This window comes from Cololabis saira, chromosome 19 (genome assembly GCF_033807715.1).
Source record: "Cololabis saira isolate AMF1-May2022 chromosome 19, fColSai1.1, whole genome shotgun sequence".
NCBI lineage: Eukaryota > Metazoa > Chordata > Actinopteri > Beloniformes > Belonidae > Cololabis > Cololabis saira.
The window spans coordinates 3,298,323-3,319,317 of NC_084605.1; the positions used below are offsets into that span (position 1 = coordinate 3,298,323).

Below are 20,995 nucleotides of genomic sequence, written 5' to 3' on the forward strand. Positions count from 1 at the left end.
CACACAGGACTGTCTCAGAAAATTTGAATATTGTGATGAAGTCCTTTATTTTCTGTAATGCAATTAAAAAAACAAAAACATCATACATTCTGGATTCATTACAAATCAACTGAAATATTGCAAGCCTTTTATTATTTTAATATTGCTGATTATGGTTTACAGTTTAAGATTAACATTCCCAGAATATTCAAATTTTTTGAGATAGGATATTTGAGTTTTCTTAAGCTGTAAACCATGATCAGCTATATTAAAATAATAAAAGGCTTGCAATATTTCAGTTGATTTGTAATGAATCCAGAACACACCCGAAAATACACCCAAAAAAACTTGAAACACACCCGAAAAAACCCAAAAATAAACCTGAAAAAACCCGAAACACACCCGAAAATAAACCCGAAAAAACCAGAAAATAAACCGAAAAAACCTGAAACACACCCGAAAATAAACCCGAAAAAAACTGAAAATAAACCCGAAAAAAACTGAAAATAAACCCGAAAAAACCCGAAAATAAACCCGAAAAAACCCGAAACACACCCGAAAATAAACCAGAAAAAAACTGAAAATAAACCCGAAAAAACCTGAAAATAAACCCGAAAAAACCCGAAACACACCCGAAAATAAACGCGAAAATAAACCCGAAAAAACCCGAAACACACCCGAAAATAAAGGCGAAAAAACCCGAAAATAAACCTGAAAAAACCCGAAACACACCCGAAAATAAACCCGAAAAAACCCGAAAATAAACCCGAAAAAACCCGAAACACACCCAAAAATAAACCAGAAAAAACCTGAAAATAAAACCGAAAAAACCCGAAACACACCCGAAAATAAACGCGAAAAAACCCGAAAATAAACCAGAAAAAACCCAAAAATAAACCCGAAAAAATATATACATTACTTATATATATATAAAATAACTGAGGAGAAAAGAGGGTTCAACGTTTTTTGGACCGAATCATTTGGATTCATTGCCTGAATGTTAATTATAACTAATATAGAAACATGCAGCATGTGTTTCTTCATTCTAAGGCTGATAAAAGACTTTTCATTTTTTGCGACTCCAGACATATTTGTTTTTTTGGTCCAATATGACAAGACTCCTGGTCTATGAAATGCAGATTCACTTCATTAGGGGGGGGGGCTGCAGACCCCCAGACCTGCAGACCTGCAGACCAGTACCGGAGGATCTTCTCCCCACTGGAGCTCATTTGCATCTCTAATGACCCTGAAGTGGCCGTACGAGAGGCCGTCCCTAACTCTGAAGGGGTGGTGGTGTTGGGGGCCGTCCCTACTCTTGAGAGGGGGGGCCGTCCCTGCCCTTTAAGGGGGGGTGGTGTGTGTGCCGGGGCAGGAACCAGGAACCAGGAACCCCCCCCTCCTTTGTCCCTCATGATGTACGAGACAGCCTCTCTGCTGGAGCAGCAAAGCTACACGACAGCCGAGCAGCAGCTCGGGCCGTAATGGAGACTGATGGGACAGGCCCCCCCCCCCTTTACTTTGACGGGGCCGGGGCCCCCCCGTCCCGGCCCCCCGGGGCCCCCCGGGGCCCGACAGCACCCTCGGTCAGCGCTGACGCAACGCTGACACGGCCCTCGTAAGGTGCTGGTGTTGGGCGGTGCGGCCGCCAACCGGCCGACAGCTGGATGGACGGATGGGAGGACGGGGGGGTCGGTGGGGGACGGGGGGGACGGGGGGACGGGACCGGGTCTTTGTGGGGCCGGCAGATCCAGATCTGGACCCTCTGGTCCCCCCGGGCCCTCCGGGACATTCCTCAGATAGCTGAGCTCCCAGAATTCCTGCACATCAACCAACGTTTCCTGAAAGTTGAGTAGAGTCTGACGGCAGGAAGGGAGAGTGTGTATGTATGGATGGATGGATGGATGGAGGGATGATGGATGGAGGGATGAAGCTGCAGCTGGCCCCGTCAACAAGGCCCCGGACCCCCCCCACCACACTCTACGTCACATTAACGTACAGACTCCACTCCTGACCTCATGCGTCACATTAACGCACATCCAGGTCACCTCTCTACAGACCCATTACTCAGCACTTTACAACCAACATGTTGGACATTTTTTCTTTTGCTATTATTTGTTCTTTTGTACTGCACCAATCACCACAACTAATTCCTTGAGTGTGTTAAACTACTTGGCAATAAACTTATTTCTGATTCTGATTTCTGATGGATGGACGGATGGATGTGTGTGTGTGAGTGTGTCTGTGTGTGTGTGTATATATGTGTATGATGTATTTATGTATATATATATATATATAGAAGGTTCCCGGTTCTACTCCCAGGCCCAGCAGGGCCTTTCTGTGTGGAGTTTGCATGTTCTCCCCGTGCTTGCGTGGGTTCCCTCCGGGTACTCCAGCTTCCTCCCACAGTCCAAAAACATGCGTAGTAGGTTCATTGATGATTATAAATGGCCCATAAGTGTGAGTGTATCTGGTTGTGTATAATATATTTGGCCCTGCGACAGGGCCGCCGCAAGGGGTGTGCGAACCGTGCGACCGCACGGGGCCTCGTGCTATGGGCCTTTTTTTTTTTTTTTCAATTTTTTTCAAATTTTTTTTTTCGTTTTCTTTTTGTGAAGAATCAACAACAAGTGGGACACAATCATGAAGTGGAACGAAATGTATTGGATATTTCCAACTTTTTTAACAAATAAAAAACTGAAAATGTGGGCGTGCAAAATTATTCAGCCCCTTTACTTTCAGTGCAGCAAACTCTGGCCAGAAGTAAAACTGATAGAGACAAACCCCAAGCAACTTACAGCTGTAATCTCAGCAAATGGTGGCGCTACAAAGTATTAACTTAAGGGGGCTGAATAATTTTGCACGCCCAATTTTTCAGTTTTTTATTTGTTAAAAAAGTTAGAAATATCCAATACATTTCATTCCACTTCATGATTGTGTCCCACTTGTTGTTGATTCTTCACAAAAAATTACAGTTTTATATCTTTATGTTTAAAGCCTGAAATGTGGCAAAAGGTCACAAAGTTCAAGGGGGACCAAATACTTTCGCAAGGCACTGTATATATATCTATATCAAGTCAAGTCAAGGCAAGTTCCTTTTCTTGCCACACGGAGCTAGTTTCACGGTGCAGGTGGTAGTTATATACAAAACACCACAGCAGTACAAAAGACATTTTCCAGAGGAAAAAGACAGAGACGTACCAAGCAGTCAAACTGGACAAGGAACACAACAGCACATATCAGACAAGACCAAGGAAACAGGACAAGGGGTTAAGCATTTAGTAGTCGTACGGCCGAGGGAAAGATAGAGTCGTTGTATCTCTTGTTCCTTTAACCTAGTGACTTATAAATAATCCTCCTCTGGGAGCAGATAGCTAGCAGGGTGTGAGGGTCCTCAGTTATTTTAGTTAATGTGATGGTGTGGTGTTTGTAAAGGCAGTCCAGTGTGGGGAGTTCATGTTTAGTAATTTTGGAAGCCCTTTTAATTATCCTGTCCAGTCTGTGTAGTGTATGTTTGGATGTATGTATTATTGTATTTGGGATTATGGCAGTGTAGAATTGGACCATTAAATTCTTCCTGATTCTGTATTTCCTTAGTTGTCTGAGGTGAAATAGTCTCTGGTTTGCTGTTTTGAGAAGATGAGTGGTACGGTGGTCCCAGTTCAGTTTATTGTCGATGCGTGAGCCGAGGAATCTGAATGAGTCTGTGGCAGAGATGGTTGGTTGTTGATGATGATGGGAGCCTTGATGGGAGTGTCTTTACGGAAGTGAATGACCAGTTCCACAGTTGTAGCTTCATTGAGGATGAGGTCGTAGTCCCTGCACTTGTTCACTGTTCTCTCCACCTCTGACCTGCAGTCGTCCTCCCTGCCGTCTTTGATCAGCCCCACCATGGTGGTGTCATCTGCGTATTTCAGCAGCTTGATAAGAGGGGAGGCTGATCAGAGGTTGTTGGTGTAGAGGGAGAAGAGCCACCCCTGTGGCACCCCGTTGTCGGTGGTCAGAGGGAGAGAGGTGTGGTCGTCGTAGCCGACTACCTGAGACCCTTCAGTGTGTCCAGCAGCCAGAAACGGAGGGAGGGGCCAATGTTCATGTTGGTCAGGAAATGGAACAGTTTGAGGGGATTGATGGTGTTGAAAGCACTGCTAAAATCAATTAAAAGTATCCTTGCATATACAGTATGTTTTTTGACTGGAGGTGTTGGAGGGTGAAGTGCAGTGCCAGGTTGATGCATCATCTGTAGACCGGTTTGAACGATGGGCGAATTGTAGAGGCTCCATCAGAGGGGATGTGATTGTTTTGAGATGAGACACAGGTCTATAATCATTTAGGCATTTGGATGTTTTGCCTTTCTTAGGTATGGGAATAATGGTGGCTTTTTTGTACAGTGCTAGGATCTTCAGTTGTTGGAGTGAGGAGTTGTATATGTGTCAATGTATATATGTATATATGTTTATGTTTATGTATGTAAGTATGTATGTATGTATGTATGTATGTATGTATGTATGTATGTATGTATGTATGTATGTATGTATGTATGTATGTATGTATGTATGTATGTATGTATGTATGTATGTATGTATGTATGAATGTAAGAATGTAAGAATGTATGAATGGACGTCCAACACACGACCATCTTCGCCCTCGGCTGCAAGTATTCTGATGGACTTGGCCTGAGCCCGGGGGGGGACGGGGGGGATGGGGGGACAGGGGGGACGGGGTCTTCTCATGGTCATAATGAGGACTCTGATGGACCAGAACAAGCTGCTATTGAGAACAAAAGGCCACTAAGAGACACTTCAGCAGCTGTTTCATTGTCTCATTGTCCCTGATGCTAATGGAGACGGAGGAATGTGGACATGAGTCTGGCTCTCGTCCTCCAGTAGTTATATATTTATATAAATATATATCTGCAGAGGGGGACACGGTCCACAGACCCCGTCCCTCCTCCACCCCCACCCCCCTGGAGCTGCAGGACGGAGCGTCTCTGACCTCCCTGTGATGCCAGTCGTCTCATTTCATCCAGACTAGAATAATGTCGTCTTTATCTGAGCAGCGGATGCTAATACGACCTCAACTATTCTGCTGCTGCAGCTTTGTCTTCCAAACATCACTGGAACAACGTTGGTTCAGTTGCTCAAACTCTGCAGGACGGAGACGCAGAGGCCAAGACCAGTCTGGGTGTTTCTGGTCCAAGTCCAGGTCCAGGGGGGACGCCATGAACCCGACCAGCAGAGGAACACTTTGAACCCTTTAACAGGCTGAAAACACCTGAGATAATAATAATAATTAAAGCTGCAAGCAGCGATGAACAGGCCCTCGCGTGTGCAATTTTCACCAGTAAAAGTCAAGGACTCAAAACTAAGGAACTATCACATATCGACCAATCAGAAGAAGGGGCGGGGTTAATTCAGGCCAATGAAGGTCAAGGACTCAAAACTAAGTCCGTTGACATCAACCATGACTCTTTATGTCATGGACTCCTAACCTGTCAGTCAGTCAATCAGTCAGTCGGTCAGTCGATCAGTCGATCAGTCAGTCAGTCAGTCAGTCAGTCAGTCAGTCAGTCAGTCAGTCAGTTAGTTAGTTAGTTAGTTAATCAGTCAGTCAGTATTAGTCAGTATAAATGGGGGGGTGATGGTGGATGAGGTCACCGTCTGCTGGTTCTGGTTCTGAGGAAGAGTCTGCAGCAACTCTCATGTTGGAGGTCAACGACACGACGACTGTGTCGACCAGCGAGGCTCCGAGGAAACGGAACCATCAGTTCTCCAGAGGATACGGCTTCTCTGTAACTCTGTAACTCTGTAACTCCATAACTCTCTGTAACTCTGTAACTCTGTAACTCTCTGTATCTCTGTAACTCTGTAACTCTCTGTATCTCTGTAACTCTGTAACTCTCTGTAATTCTGTAACTTTCTGTAACTCTGTAACTCTGTAACTCTCTGTATCTCTGTAACTCTGTAACTCTCTATAACTCCATAACTCTCTGTAACTCCATAACTCTCTGTATCTCTGTAACTCTGATTTAATAAAGTTAATTTTATCCATGGCTTTACAATTTAATTTGCTAATTATTTTCGTCCGACAAGAATATTTAGTTTTTTTTAAGGTTTTTTTAAGCTTCATCAGAGTCATCCACGTGACTCTGATGAAGGCGGAAGTAATCGCTGAAACATGTCAGGTATTTAAAAAAAACCTAAATATTCTCGTCGTCGAAAAGAATCAGCAAATTAAAAAAAACTCTTCCATGAGAAGCCATTGCTGATTTGTATTATCTTTAGGGTCTCCTATTAGTGAAATTGAATGTTGTATTTTTGATTTTTGACGAGTCAGAAAATCCTTTACCTGAGAAAATAGTGAAATATAGCACTGTAATCATACCTTTAGTTTAGGCGGAAATTGTACTTTTTGGTAATAAGAACATATAGGACTCCTTCACTTTTCTCTCATTTATCAGAAAAACATAAATCCCTATAAAATATACTATTATTTAGTTGTCTTGAATGCTATTGAATACTAACCAGTGGTTTTATGGAGATATCTGGTAAAGTTCTCTTGAAAATGAAAGGTTTTTAGACACATTCCTCCCTGGAACAGTCAAATTAAGTAATTCTGAATGGAGGATTAGTGGCATAATTAGCCTATAAATTAAGTATTCTCACTCTGATGGTGATCATGTTTGGAGAGGGGAATGCCAGGTGGATGAACTACATCACCAGATAGTCAGAATGTGACTAACCCAATAAAATTACCTATATTACAAGCCTCTAAAACGGAGATACGTGTCACAATAAATTTACCAAAACTGGAACATCAATCCAATCTACATATATAGTACTGTAGTACATCAAACATACAAACAGAATACCCAATGACAAGTCATAAAATTTATTGGGGAATAAAAAGTCATAACATTTCTGGAACCAGGAAAAAGTCAAAGAATTTCATGGAAAAAGTTGTAAACCTTTGTGGAAAAAAAAAAATCATAAGATTTGGCCTAAAAAGTCATACAGTGTTTGAGAAAAATGGTGAGTTCCCGCGCATTTTTAAAAACATATGTGCCATAGGTTAGTTCAATTCAGTTAATTTCAGTTCAGTTCAGAGTTTATTCAAAAATAATTAAAAAACAAAAATACAGATAACAATCAATTGAGGTTTGTAAAATGGGACTCCCCAGAAGCTACTGTAGTTTATGAATAGGGGCAAAACAACTATAAATTACACAGATACAAATAATATTACCTAAAAAAAAAAACACACAATAAAACCCTGAGATCCTCAGATTTCCTAGATACAAAGATATTCTTGTAAAAATAATACATCAGGTATTGGTACATAATAATAATCCCTTTAATAACCCCTCATTGCAATATATATATTACCAATTCTAATTCTAATAATTATTCTTGGCATTATCATGATATATTGTTTTATAGTGTATTATTATATTATGTTATGAGATCTCATGGGATGTTAAACTATAGTATTATTATATTGGTATATATTATAGTAAGGTGATATCATTTTGTTATATGTTATAATATTATAAGCATTATTATGTTATATTAGGATATTATTATATTATTACATGCTATTATAGTATTACATATATTACTTTATATTATATCGTGCTATATTATATCACTCTGTATGATAATTATTTATTTATTTATTTTTCAAATTAATATTCTTAATTTATTTATCTACTTTCATTATATTATTATATGTATGTATGTATGTATGTATGTATGTATGTATGTATGTATGTATGTATGTATGTATGTATGTATGTATGTATGTATGTATGTATGTATGTATGTATGTATATATATATATATATATATATATATATATATATATATATATATATATATATATATATATATTAGAATAATATAATAATAATATATTATATATATATATAATATATTATATATTATTATAATATTATTTTTTATAATATATATTATTATAGTAATAATAATAATAATATATATATATATATATATATATATATATATATATATATATATATATATATATATATATATATATATATATATATATATATGTATGTATATATTATTATTATTATTATATATATTATTATTATATACATTCACAGATAGTTTTAGAGTCAGACATAATTTGAGAATTAGACATAATTGAATAAGAAGAGACATAATTTAGTAACAATTTTTGTTTTAGTCTTTTTTTGAAAATTGAGAGAATAGAATTAGACCAGAACACATTCTCCCTGAAGAGGAAAGATGAGGAGATAAGTTCCTGGTGGAGGATGTGGTTCTGGGGGGGGTTGGGGGTCTGCGGGCAGTTCAATGGCCTCTCTGGCCTTCCCCTCTGTCCCTGCTCTCACCGCAATGCCTTCTGGGTAATGTAGTTTTACAGGAAGCTCATTTCCGTCCTTCTCCTCGGCTTGCTTGAATAAACTGAACTTTTTAGGACCGAATCAGAGCGGTTTTATCTGGAGTATCATTACTTGCTCCTTGGGTGGGGGTGGGGTTCAGCTGACGTCATTAAAACCATCGATTAAGCTCCTGATCGAACTCCCGCCCCGGTGCGCCGCTCGGCTCCCCGCGCATGCGCAGAGAGAGCGCGGACGGGAACATGAGAACATGAGTGGACGGAGGCTCGTCCGCGGTGGAAACTAAACTTTAAACCGGACCAGGACCGGGGCCGGACCAGATCCGGGACCAGGACCAGGACCAGGACCAGGACCAGGACTAGGACCAGGACTAGCACCAGGACCAGAACCAGGACCAGAACCGGGACCAGGACCCGTTTCCAGGGCCGTTTCCAGGCCGAGGCGGGGCTTCCTCGTCTGGTGGTGGGATCAATAAAGTTTATTCTGTTCTGTTCTGTTCTGTTCTATTCTGTTCTGTTCTGTTCTGTTCTGTTCTATTCTGTTCTATTCTATTCTATTCTATTCTATTCTATTCTGTTCTATTCTATTCTATTCTATTCTATTCTATTCTAATGTATTCTATTCTATCCTATTCTATTCTTTTCTTTTCTTTTCTTTTCTTTTCTTTTCTTTTCTTTTCTTTTCTTTTCTTTTCTTTTCTTTTCTATTGATTGGATTTGATTTGATTTATTCTATTTTATTTTTGTACATGTAAAAAAAAAACACTTCAAGAGAAGTTTAAGAAAACAAAACAAAGAATTTTATCCTTTAAAACTTCTTAATTTCAATGTGCAAAAAAGGAGTAGGAAGAAGTGTAAACTTATTTAATCCTACCCCCATTTACTAATCATTTAACCTGTATTTATAAATACTCACACTGCTAAATAACATTATTATTATTATTATTATTATTATTATTATTATTATTATTATTATTATTATTATATTATTATTATTATTATTATTATTATTATTATTATTATTATTATTATTATTATATACTGTAATTATACTCACACACATACACATAGTTGAATATTTCTATATATTTGTACACACATGCCCATATAAATATTTATATAAATATACTTATTTACACTATACTGTCTCTATATCTATGTATATATCTACGTACACACATAATCACACACACACATATATATATATATATATATATATATATATATATATATATATATATATATATATATATATATATATATATATATATACATATATATACATATACAGGACTGTCTCAGAAAATTATATTGCGATAAAGTTATTTATTTTCTTTAATACAAAAATGTCATACATTCTGGATTCATTACAAATCAACTGAAATATTGCAAGCCTTTTATTATTTTAATATTGCTGATCATGGCTTACAGTTTAAGAAAACTCAAATATCCTATCTCAAAAAATTAGAATATTCTGGGAATCTTAATCTTAAACTGTAAACCATAATCAGCAATATTAAAATAATAAAAGGCTTGCAATATTTCAGTTGATTTGTAATGAATCCAGAACGTATGACATTTTAGTTTTTTTTAATTGCATTACACAAAATAAAGAACTTTATCACAATATTCTAATGTTCTGAGACAGTCCTGTATATATACAGTATATACCCATAAATACGCATACACCCATACATACCTACCTACATATATATATTCACACATGCATACATACACATATAAGTAACTGCCCATTTCTGCACATAAATATAAACAAATCTACCCTATTACCCTACTACCCTATTCTATTCTATTCTATTCTATTCTGAATACCCGATGACAAGTCACACAATTTATTGGGGAAAAAAAGTCATAATATTTCTGGAACCAGGAAAAAGTCAAAGAATTTAATGGAAAAAGTTGTAAACCTTTCCGGAAAAAAAAAAAAAAAAATCATACAATTTTGCCAAAAAAGTCATACAGTTTTTGGGAAAATGGTTCCCACGTATTTTTACACATTAGAATAGAACTTGTGAAGATCCTGGGATCTGAGGACGATCAAGTTTCTCTGATTTAGGGAAACATTCTCCTTTAAATCAGCCCTAAAAACATTACTGTTTACTGAAGCTACTCCTAAACTAAATACTTACCTGCTGGATCTACTGCCCTTACTTTTTAACAACTTGTGCTTTTTATTATTTTACCTCTTTTCTCATCATTTTATTTGTTATTTAAGCGTACTCTTAAATTAAATACTTTTTGAAAACCGCGCAAAGTTATGGATAAACCCTGAATGCAGGTATTGTGATGTAGAATTGTCAAATTGGTTTAATTCACTGCACGAATTGTTACAGATTATTCTGTAATCCTGTATTTGACCCGGTCTTTGTACGTTTGGACCGTATAGAAACGTAATTCTTGCCATTTTAACTTGTGCTTTCTATTATTTTACCTCTTTTCTTATAATTTTATTTCATTTTATTTGTTATTTATGTTTTTATTTGACCAGAACCAGAACCGGGACCCGCAGGGGGCCGTTTCCAGGGCCGGCTCTCCCGTTTCCAGGGCCGGATCTCCCGTTTCCACGTCAAAGGGGGAAAATGCCGCACAACAAGCCCCGCCCCCCCCTCATCCAGAGGATCGCCAGACACGCCCAGTCCACGTTCCGGGGCCTGGCCTCGGCGGCGGGGGGGGACGGGGAGGGTCACGTGGCCCCGGAGCGGCTGGGGGAGCTGGTGTCGCTGGTGACGGCGGTGCGAGCCGCCGACCTGAAGATCTTCCCCCCGAAGGGGGCCCCCCCGGAGGGCCCCCCCTGCACCTACATGCACATCTGTGAGACGGAGGTGTTCAGCATGGGCGTGTTCCTGCTGAGGGCGGGGGCCTCCATCCCGCTGCACGACCACCCGGGCATGAACGGCATGCTGAAGGTGGGTTCAATGATCTTCTAACGATTTATCGTGAAACCGATTTTTTCACGTTTTCACGATTAATGAAAAAATGATTCAATGTGAAAACGATTCAGCGTGAAATCGTTTTTTTTTCACGATTAATCGTGAAAGTTTTTTTTCCACGATTAATCTCGAAACCGATTTTTTCATGATTTATTGCGAAACCGATTTTTTCACGATTAATCGCGAAACCGTTTTTTTCACGATTATTCGCGAAACCGATTTTTTCACGATTAATCGTGAAACCGATTTTTTCACGATTAATCGCGAAACCGTTTTTTTCACGATTATTCGCGAAACCAATTTTTTCACGATTAATCCTGAAAACGATTTTTTCACGATTAATCGCGAAACCGTTTTTTTCACGATTGTTCGCGAAACCGATTTTTTCACGATTAATCGTGAAACCGATTTTTTCACGATTAATCGTGAAACCGATTTTTTCACGATTAATCGCGAAACCGATTATTTCACGATTAATCCTGAAAACGATTTTCTCACGATCCAACGTGAAAACTTTTTTTTCACGATCGTGAAAACGACTTTCTCACGATTAATCCGGAAAACGATTTTGTTCACGATTAATTGCGAAAACTATTTTTTTCACGATTAATCGCAAAACCGATTTTTTTCACGATTAATCCTGAAACCGATTTTTTCACGATTTATCGTGAAACCGATTTTTTCACGATTAATCGTGAAACCGATTTTTTCGCGATTCATCGTGAAAACGATTTTTTCACGATTTATCGTGAAACTGATTTTTTCGCGACTAATCGTGAAAACGATTTTCTCACGATTCAACGTGAAAACGATTCAGCGTGAAACGTTTTTTTCACAATTAATCGTGTAAAAGTTTTTCCTCGCGATTAATCGTGAAAACGATTTTCTCATGATTAATCGTGAAAACGATTTTCTCATGATTAATCGTGAAAATGATTCAACGTGAAAACGATTCAGCGTGAAACCGATTTTTTTACGATTTATCGTGAAAATGATTCAACGTGAAAACGATTCAGCGTGAAACCGATTTTTTTACGATTTATCGTGAAACCGATTTTTTCATGATTTATCGTGAAAGCGATCTCCTCACGATTCAACGTGAAAACGATTCAGCGTGAAAACGTCTTTTTCACGATTTATCGTGAAACCGATTTTCTCATGATTAATCGTGAAAACGATTCAGCGTTAAAACGATTTTTTTCACGATTTATTGTGAAAAAGATTTTTTCACGATTAATCGTGAAAACGACTTTCTCAAGATTAATCCGGAAAACGATTTTGTTCACGATTAATTGCGAAAACTATTTTTTTCACGATTAATCGCAAAACCGATTTTTTTCACGATTAATCCTGAAACCGATTTTTTCACGATTTATCGTGAAACCGATTTTTTCACGATTAATCGTGAAACCGATTTTTTCGCGATTCATCGTGAAAACGATTTTTTCACGATTTATCGTGAAACTGATTTTTTCGCGACTAATCGTGAAAACGATTTTCTCACGATTCAACGTGAAAACGATTCAGCGTGAAACGTTTTTTTCACAATTAATCGTGTAAAAGTTTTTCCTCGCGATTAATCGTGAAAACGATTTTCTCATGATTAATCGTGAAAATGATTCAACGTGAAAACGATTCAGCGTGAAACCGATTTTTTTACGATTTATCGTGAAACCGATTTTTTCATGATTTATCGTGAAAGCGATCTTCTCACGATTCAACGTGAAAACGATTCAGCGTGAAAACGTTTTTTTCACGATTTATCGTGAAACCGATTTTCTCATGATTAATCGTGAAAACGATTCAGCGTTAAAACGATTTTTTTCACGATTTATTGTGAAAAAGATTTTTTCACGATTAATCGTAAAACCGATTTTTTCATGATTAATCATGAAACCGATTTTTTCACGATTAATCGTGAAACCGATTTTCTCACGACTGGGAGGGTCTGGGGGCATCAGAGGGTCTTCAAAATATTGTTGGATTGATATTGAAGATATCGACGACCCGTCTTGTTTATAGTTTTTATTGTGACACTTTTGTCGTCTTTTTCCTCTGAGATGTGGGTTCAGGGTTCAGGGTTGGGGGTTAAACCCCAGATATACTTGCTGTTGGTGCTTGCGTTCACGTCTGTCTGACTAAACATATAGGCTTTACTAAACAGAAAGGTTTTAAGTTTAGTTTTAAAGGTGGAGGTGGTGTCAGCCTCCTTAACCCAGATTGGAAGTTGGTTCCATAGTAATGGTGCCTGATAGCAGAACGCCCGCCCTCCAAATCTACATTTAGATACTCTAGGACAGGGCTATTCAATTGGCGGCCCGCGGGCCACATGCGGCCCGCCAGGAGCTTTTATGTGGCCCCTGGTCATATTTCAAAAAAGCCGGGCCGAAATATTTGTTGTTGAAATTTTGTATTTATTTATTTATTTTTTTTAATAATATTTTTATAACTGGCTACTATGGACTAAAATGGTTGTGCTCAATGCTTAATATAATATTAAAATAAGGAAATCTTGGTGGAAAGTGGTGCTTTGTCATTATGGCGTGTTTTATTAAAAGTAGGTCAATATCAACTTCATTAAGTTTGCACAATGCATGGTTTCAAAATGAACTTGCATTCAAAATAATATTTCTTTATCTGAATATTATATTTAACATTCACAATTACTAAATCTGGAGACAATTAATACAATTCATATGTAAACTAGATATATTCAAATGTATAATACAAATGTATTATATTTACATAAGTCTTCGTCTTTGAGTGCAAAATACATTTTGAAAACCCCCACATTTTCAAATTGTGCGGCCCTCTCCATACAGTCCTTTTGCAGATGTGGCCCCCGGCCGAATCTAGTTGAATACCCCTGCTCTAGGAACTACGAGTAAACCTGCACTCTGGGAGCGGAGAGCTCTGCCAGGAACATAAGGCACTATCAGGTCTTGTAAATTCTGGATCAGCTGGAGCCTATTCAGCAAATTACTTGGACATCCTGCTAATAACACATTACAGTAATCCAGTCTGGAAGATACAAACGCATGAACTAGTTTTTCTGCATCACTCTGCAAGAGGATTTTCCTAATCTTTGCAATATTACAGAGATGGAAAAACGCTATTTTACAAACCTGATTAACATATGGTTTAAACGACAAATCCTGATAGAAAACAACTCCAAGGTTTCTCACAGTTGCACTGGAAGCCATCGCAACACCATGTAACAGTCCCACGCAGAACCTTAAATCAGGCTTTAGGGTTCAGTGTTGGTGTTGAGGGTTAGGGTTCTCCGATCCTCTGATCCGGTCCGGACTAACGGTTCTGTCCCTGTTCCAGGTTCTGTACGGGAAGGTGAAGGTTCGCAGCTTCGACAAGCTGGAGTCGGGCCCGGCGTCCAGCGTTGCCGTCCCAGCCCGGTTCCGCCCGGCAGTGTCGGCGCCGCAGCGCGGGTCCATTTGGCGCGCGACGCTGCGCTCGGCGGCCCAGTTCAGCGAGGACAGCGGGCCGTGCATGCTGACGCCGGCCCGGGACAACCTGCACCAGATCCAGGCCCTGGACGGACCCGCCGCCTTCCTGGACATCCTGGCACCGCCGTACGACCCGGACCAGGGCCGGGACTGCCACTACTACCGGTTCCTGAGGCCGGTGGCCGATGGGGCCGGGGACGACCCGGAGGACGACCCGGAGGACGACCCGGACCCCCCCGAGGGGGGGGAGGAGGCCTGGCTGCTGGAGATCCCCCAGCCCGAGGACTTCTGGTGCGGCGGGGAACCGTACCCGGGCCCCGCCGTCTCCGTCTGAGACCCGGGGAACCGTCTTAGACCTGGGAACCGGGTCTCCGTCTAAGGCTGCTTTCACCTCTGTCCCGTTTGCAGCAGTTGTTCCGGAACAGGGAGCGTTTCCCCCTAAAGATCGGATCGTTTGGTTTATGTGAACACAGCATTCGCGCTCAGATGCGGCACAAAACAAGCGATCCGAGATCTCCTAGGAGAGGTTAGGGTTCGGTTCTCGACTCGCTTCCATTCCAGACCTGAAGCGGTTCGTTTTTTTATTTGTAGTGAGAACAGAATCCACACAGCAACCGACACAACTCCATTCATTGTGTATGTAAGAGTCGGTGCACCCTCCACCACCTTCTCTCCTATTGGACGTGCCGAGATGTCGTCCCAGCGCGGCACGGTGAAATTAAAAAATTCAATTCGGGCAGGGTTTGTGCAGCGTAAACGCCGCGGCAGACGCCCTCTCGCCCGCAGAGCTGTCCGCTCTTGCGCCGGTAGCACATACATGAATGGGTAAAGCCTGATTTATGTTCCGCGTTACACCAACGGTGTTGGTGTAACGCGGAACCATAATTCAGCCTAAAGCCGGCGGCTGCGGTCTGTGCTTTGCGCCCTCTCTGTGAAAGGGGCTTGTTGTTTTTCCCGGAGTCGTCGTCGGCCTCCGTCAGTCGTTTATCGACTATGGATGCTTGCCAGTGCACTTCCTTGACCGTTTGTGGCTGTGTAGGCCTATTCGTGAAGCACAGATCCGTCCACACAGATCACACTTGTATTCTTCACTTTGCAATAGACTTGGAGCGAGACGGCATTGCCGTTTTGATGCTTGTTTCTGTGCAAGTCTGGTGTCATCCGCTACCGTAGCCTCTTCCACTGTGTCTCTCCATGCCTCACGATTTGCTGCCAGCCTCTGCCATTCACTGTGGTTCAGTACTACAGTCAGATCCTTCTTGCAGACATCTTTATACCGGAGATTTGGCCTACCCCGCCTCCGCTTTCCGTTTTTCAGCTCACCAAAGAGTACATCCTTTGGGATACGGCCATCCGCCATACGTGAGACATGTCCTAACCACCGTAGTCGCCGTTGCTTCAGTAACGCATTCATGCTTGGTAAGCCAGCACGTGAGAGTACCTCCACATTTGTTACGCGTTGCTGCCAGGTAACGTCGATGTTGTTTTTCCCGGGGTACGGAAGAGGAAACTCCTTCCGCGTTCATTTCTGACCAATGAGAGAACAGTTGGTTCATGGCATTTGTTAACAGCTTTGAACCAATACAGACGGTTGTGAACACAAACCCCACAAACGAGAAACAAAACAACTGTATCGATTTAGCCCCTGAATCGGAACAAAACAAACGGCCCACAGGTGTGAAAGCATCCTGAGACCCGGGGAACCGTACCTGGGGAACCGTACCCGGGGAACTGCCGTCTCCGTCTAAGACCCGGGGAACCGGGTCCTGCAGAGGGGGGACCTCAAGACCTCAAGACCTCGTACACCTGAATGTTTCCAGCCCGGCGGAACCTGGCCGGACTGACCGGACTGATAACTTCTATATTCCTGTCTTTAAACTGATGAAACTCTGTGATGTCACACTCCTACTACATTTCCCACAATCCTCTGGGGTTTCTGTGTTGAAACGACAGAAAACACAAACCTCAGACGAGCAGCGACCAAGAGGAGAGGAATGGAAATACCAAGTACCCCCACGTACCCATCAGTTTAATTCCTCTTTAATTCAGAATTAAAATGAAATCGGATTTAAAATGAGTAAAAATTACCATGTAAACACCTAATTCTGAATTAAAATGGCCATTCCGAATGATTCCCCGACGTCTCTCTGGTTTCTGGACCCCAGACGTCCATCGGAACCCGGATCTGTCTGAAAACACTTCATTCATGTTCATTTGTAATTAAATGTGTGGAACAATAAAACTCTGCTGATCAATAATCTCCCAACTTTGTCTCTCTGGAGAAACTTCAGCCTCCGGGATCAGGGGACGGAGGCCACGCCCCCTGGTCCTTGGTGACCACGCCCCCTGATCATTGGTGGCCACGCCCCCTGATCCTTGGTGGCCACGCCCCCTGATCCTTGGTGGCCACGCCCCCTGATCCTTGATGGCCACGCCCCCTGGTCCTTGGTGGCCACGCCCCCTGATCAGGTCCATGTTTGATCTGAATCCGGATGTTTTGGAGTCTCTTCCTCGGTTCCAGTGAAGTGAGATTCTGAGTTTCTTTATCTGTAGTGAGATGTTTTAAGCGTATTTGAGATCTTTTAAAAGCACTACATAAATAAAATTGATGATTATTATTACTATTAAGATAAAAATGGCACCAACGCTGTGAGACGATCACGTTCATGTTTCACTGAAAACAGTAAAACATTCAGTCAATTTAAAGTTAAATTGGTCACATCTAATAAATTAATGAGGGAACTAAATTAAATTTAACTGAAAGACTGCTTTTAATTATTATATTATAATATTTTTATTTAAATCAATGCAAATTGAACATTTCTATTTAAAACTTCATAAACCAAATAAAAATGAATTTAATGGATTTTTTTTATTTTTAATTCCATCTAACATTCTTATTCCATTAAAATTGACTATTTCTATGTAGAACTTATTTTAATATGAGACTACTTAGATTAACATTTTTAACCCAATGTAACATTTTTAATTGTTTCTATTCAACACGACCCAACTATTTTAATCTTCAACAAATCTTTCTAAATCCATACAATATTATTCATCACATATTAAATATTTCTAATCAACCCTAACTGTTTTAAGATGTATTTTTCCACTTTGTCCCTGTTCAATAAAGAAGTACATCTCTTTATAGTGTAAACTTGTTCATACTGTAAAGAAACATTATAATAAATTCAGATTTTATTATTATTTAACTGGGCTGACGATCAGAACTTTGCAGAACCAACATGTTTCCAACACTTCTGCTGAATATCAGTGTTCGGTGATTAAAGATGTGTTGAAGGCTTGATATTTCCAGGAGACGTGTATTTTTAGACAAGAAACAATTGTATAATAAGCTTATTATATCTTATCTATATTTATATATGTTAAAACCCATTAAAACCACATTTCCCCCTGCTAATTTTAATATTTGTTTTATTGCTCTATGCTAACCTTATTTTACTCTTTTATAAGAAAACCAGTCATTTAACATTCCCAAAGTAAATAAATAAAACCCACAGTTCAACACACTATTCACTCAGAATTAAATGCATTTGTTTTAATTGTGTATTGTATTATAAACTGCTTATAATTAACTGTAGAATATTAAAACAGTTATAATTCCCCCTGAACGGAACTCATCACGAGACTGGAATCGTTTACATTCTTCGAGTGCTCATTTTTACGGAGAACCTGAACGCCCCGTAATGTAACTGGACGGGGAGCTCCGTTTACTCCTAAAACGGCTCGTCAATAGTGGACAAATAGAGATAAAAACACTATTTTCTTTTGTTATTGGGCAATATTTATTTTTATTATATATTTTAGGTGCATTTTAGAGTCCCGCTTTATGCAAAACACCTTATTATACTCTGTAACTTCCAGTGGATTCAGATTGAAGCGCCTTCAGTGAAGGCAGCGCAGCTCGGACGCTCATTGGCTGTTGGTCGACTGTGGAGGCTTCTGATTGGTCCAAAGAGACGTCAATCAAAACGGCGTCGCGATGAGGCGGATACATGAGCGCGGCAAATCCCACGCCCGTTGTGTAAATTTTACTATTGTTTCCCCGGAATGTGTGACCGACTGTCTGTGTTTGTATGTATGTATTGTTGTATTGTTTTTATGCTGCCATTTTGGCCAGGTCACTCTTTGAAAAAGAGGTTTTAATCTCAATAAGTATTTTTACCTGGTTAAATAAAGGAAAAAAAAAAAAAAATCAAACACGATAACTCACGTTTTGACGGAGAAAAAGTGACATAAGCGAACAGAAACGTTACATAGAAACATAGGAATTAAACACTGAGCATTAAATATAAATAAATCTTTTTTTAATTTTATTTATTTAGTAATTTTTTAAATAATTTTTTCTTTAATTATTTAATTCTTTCTTTAAAAATGTTTTTACATTTAAAAAAAATAAATACTTTAGACTAAGTATAAAGTATAAATAATAAAACGAGCAAATATATGAAATCATCACACACACACACACACACACATATACACACACACACACACACATATACACACATACACACACAGGGTTCTGGGTCATTGATCATTGATTCTAACAGACCAGACTGGAGCCACATGCGTCGGTTCGTCACACATTTAATCTCACACACACATCAACAAAGTACTTACAACCGACATGTTTGTTTGTTTGTTTAAACACGTAAACAACAATAAAACCTGCAAGTCACACAGTCAACAGGAAGTTGTACAAAAATATAAACTTTGATTAGAAGCTGCAGTTTCTCCGCCGGAGCGGGTCAAACAAAAACATTATTTATTATTTACAAGCTGAGGAAAATCCTTGGGGTTTCAGTTCGGGTTAGAGTTCTTGTCCGGAACCCAAAAAGTGCCGTTTTGTGTCCGTGTGCGCGGTGCCGTTCTGGGGCCTCATCATGGCAGGTTTCCCAAATGTAAATGGTGCTATTGGCTAAGGGCTCTGAGCGAAAATTAATTTGTCTGTGTGAACCATAAAAATTCGCATTCAATAAATGTACAAATGTCATAAATGTACAAATGTACAAATGTCATTTGTGCCTCAAACAAGGTTCTGACAAATTTAGTGGCACGATGGCTCGACACATGATTCATTCATCCTGACGCAGTGCAGGAAACAGACTGCAGGTGGCGCTGCGCGTGATCAGGTGTGTTATACATCAAAATGTGCGTCTCCATCCTGCAACCACGCGCATTACTTTTCTCAGTCAAAAGTGTTACCGTGGCGATGATAGACACCAAAAAGCGCGCCCCCCTTCATCTGATTGGTCCATATTTGATAGTTCCTACTTTCTGGCATCACATTTGAATGGTTTGACATAAAGAGTCGTGGGTGGTGTCATCTGACTCGGTATTGAGTCCTTGACCTTCATTGGCATTAATTAGCCCCGCCCCTTCTTCTGATTGGTTGATATGTGATTGTACCTATTTTCTTCAATAACTTTTGAATGGTTTGATAAGTAGTTTGCATTGACCATTCATGGTAGAAAGTGGGCGTGTAGAGGGCGGGATATGAGGCGAATTCACTTGCGCAACCTCCCAGCTGGACTGTGATTTTTAAAGAGAACATTGCGTGCAGGTTTTATAAATCAGGATTTTTTTGCGCGCACGCCATTTTCAGCTTTTGAGCGCACGTACACTTTTAGTAGGAATCCTACGCACTCTTTTATAAATGAGGCCCCTGGTCCGGAACAGAAAAAGTGCCGTTTTAGGTCTGTGTGCGCGGCACGGGATGCCACGTGCGTCTTTACGCACAGAGCGCATCTCTAGCGGGCTGGTGGTGCCGTTTCTGGGCCGTGGCGGTGCTGGTTCCGTGGGGGTGAAGGGGGGGGTGGGGGTCAGTTCGGGTTAGAGTTTTGGTCCGGAACAAAAGAAGTGCCGTTTTGCGTCCGTGTGCGCGGCACGGGATGCCGCGTGCACCTTTACGCACATAATGTGTCACTGTTGGACCCATCCAGAGGCGGTTGCGGTCCGAGTTCTGGGTCCAGGGCTCAGACCCCGCCCTGGCCCCCCCCTGCCCCCCTGGGCCCGGGCCCCGGGTTCTTGCGCTCCTTCTGCCGCAGGTGTATCTTGGTGTGGCGCTTGCACTCATCGCTGCGCGCGAACTTGCGTCCGCAGAAGTCGCAGGCGAACGGCTTCTCGCCCGTGTGGCAGATTTTTCTACTTATTTTAAGTGAAAATCTACTTGAAACAGGTAAAAATTGTTGTTTTTTT

At 40.5% G+C, this 20,995-nt stretch overlaps 1 protein-coding gene across 1 annotated transcript; it reads left to right on the forward strand.

Annotated features, from left to right (window-relative positions):
* The first annotated feature begins 10,956 nt into the window (after positions 1-10,956).
* adoa (2-aminoethanethiol (cysteamine) dioxygenase a) lies at positions 10,957-15,113 on the forward strand. The gene is made up of 2 exons (XM_061707945.1): positions 10,957-11,285; positions 14,640-15,113. Exons 1-2 carry the CDS (start codon positions 10,959-10,961, stop codon positions 15,102-15,104), a joined length of 792 nt encoding a protein of 263 aa, XP_061563929.1. The 5' UTR covers positions 10,957-10,958; the 3' UTR covers positions 15,105-15,113.
* Positions 15,114-20,995: the final 5,882 nt, after the last annotated feature.

Bases quoted from the DNA above. Each gene is read 5' to 3' on its own strand.
- adoa (XM_061707945.1), top strand. From the start codon at position 10,959: ATGCCGCACAACAAGCCCCGCCCCCCCCTCATCCAGAGGATCGCCAGA. The intron at 11,286-14,639 runs GTGGGTTCAATG...TCCCTGTTCCAG, and splicing joins GCATGAACGGCATGCTGAAG to GTTCTGTACGGGAAGGTGAA.